At 29.4% G+C, this 2,192-nt stretch overlaps 1 protein-coding gene across 1 annotated transcript in view; it reads right to left on the bottom strand.

The window, feature by feature from the left end:
• Positions 1 to 1,263, bottom strand: part of LOC107629385 — a 2,255-nt gene extending 992 nt beyond the window's left edge. Inside the window, exon 1 of the mRNA XM_016332165.2 lies at positions 386 to 1,263. Coding sequence (XP_016187651.1) covers positions 386 to 947 — 562 coding nt within the window. The 5' untranslated portion in view covers positions 948 to 1,263. The remainder of the gene's footprint in view (positions 1 to 385) is intronic.

Raw genomic sequence — 2,192 nt, 5'->3', positions numbered from 1 at the left:
TTTTATAATAAAAAATAATTATTGATAATTAATTAAAAATTTGTTTTTTATATTTATTTTTAACAAAAAGGAAGTGATTTGATGGACAAAATTATATCTTAAATGCTTTAATTAACAAAATTTCTACCCAAAAAAGGTTTAGCCTAAGAGATTTGTTTAGAGATAAAAATACAGAACTTAAAATAAAAGTAGAAATTCACGTGCAGTTAACTTCACATGAAGTTGATAACTATGAAAATTTAGTTAAATCAATCAAATTATTTAACCGCGATTATCAACTTCACGTAAAGTTAACTGCACCTGAGTTTTCGTCTAAAATAAATGACTATTGTTACACGAATATATATCAACAAATTTTGAAGAATCTGAGAATCATAGAACCTACCCTTTTCATGAAACTTTGCTCTAGTTGAGAACTTCTTCTTCCCAAATATATGCTCCTTCTTTGAAACTAAAATGGGATCAATTAGCGAAGGTCTGCACCTTGTTCTTCTATAAGCTTCTTTCTTCATATCACCAAGAAGAAGAACAACCTCTTGATCACAAACCACAGCAACATAGTAATCCGAACTCGGTTCCGTTTCACCATGGAACTTTGCATTCTTAAGATCCCAAAATATCTCAATATCTTTATTACTACTTGTGTCTTCAATGACCAAGCGCTTCGATCCTTGTTTTCTCCAAAAGTACCATGGTTTCAACTCAACCTTGCAGCTATAATCAGTTTGTCCCTCGGACCCTGGCACGGACACGGACAAGCCGTGAAGCATCAAGTTTTTGCACCATGTGATGCTGATCAGTCGACACTGATCAGCAACTTTGGTTCTGTATACGGACATGAAAATACTCTGACCTGATCGGGTCAGAGCAGTTTCATGTCCGTTACTAGTACTTTGTAAAGAAGGAGATGGAGAAAAGCAAGCGGGGATACTAATTGCATCTTGCATTGTTGTTCCTCTTATTTTTGCAAGGAATTAATTAAAAAAATTGGAAAAGAAAGAAGAAGAAGGAGGGAAAAATAATAATGGGTTTAATAATTAAGAAGATGGGAAATGAGATGAGAATGGTGAATTTTAAGATGAAAGAAAGTGAAGAGAGATCTTAGTGACAAGCTGTACGAAAGCTATGTGCCGCCAGAGGTGTGTCCTTGAAAGCATTAATGGAGGTTTTTTGTTTTTGGAAAAATAATAAAAAAAAATTTATATGTATTTGCAATTTGCCAAACTGGCATATGCACTGGCAGTGACTAGTGACGATGAGTAAGTGAGGAACGACCCTATTATATATATATATATATATATGTTAATATATATTATTAAAGGGAAACTACGAGGAGTCAATGAAATATTTATACAGTGTATACAATAGAGATTTGGGGAGTATTAGAGATATAATTATTAGTGTTACTTTTTTTTATCAGCTGAAATTTTTGGGATGAGTGGTATCATGACATAGTATTAGAACCTTAGATCCGAAAGGTCAAGAGTTCAATTTTTGGTGAATCCTAAAATCAGTTTAAACTTTTGGGAAGATATTTATTATCGTTAGTACTCGAATGGTTATTCTAGATAGTACGATGGATGTTCATTTTGTAACTCAATAGCCTATTGTATACATTGTACAAATAATCCATTGTCTCCTTAGCGGAATCCATTATTAAATTATGTTATCAATATTTTTTGTAAGTTCTCTTACCTGTCACCATTTTATAATAGGTTTTGTTAGTAAATAAATGTTTTTAGTTAAAAATCATCCAACAAAATAAAAAAAACAAGCTAAGTAAGAGGTTAATATTTGAGTTATTATTACAAAAAGGAAAGAGTAAATTATATATATTCAAAAGCTGGGTAATTCATAAATGAATAAAATTAATTTTATAACTATAAAATATCTTTGAGTTATAAAAATATTTAATTATTAATTTTATTAATAGGTAGATTTGTTACCTTTTGTTTTTATGTTAAATAAATAAATAAATTTTGGTATTAAATTCAAGGTGATTTTGATTGGCTATAGTTAGATGAAAAAGTGCATACTTCCAGGTATAGTTTGCAGCAGAGATGGAGGCTATTCAATTAATTAATTAGTATTTATCAACAGATTTGATCCATATATTTAGAACCATTTTAATAGAATATTTTTAGAATATTATTTTTAATATTTATAAAAAATAAATTAATTTAAAATTACAA

This window comes from Arachis ipaensis, chromosome B03, assembly GCF_000816755.2.
Source record: "Arachis ipaensis cultivar K30076 chromosome B03, Araip1.1, whole genome shotgun sequence".
NCBI classification, from domain to species: Eukaryota; Viridiplantae; Streptophyta; class Magnoliopsida; order Fabales; family Fabaceae; genus Arachis; species Arachis ipaensis.
Note: the sequence above shows the minus strand (reverse complement) of the source record. Positions and strands in the feature narration are given on the sequence as shown.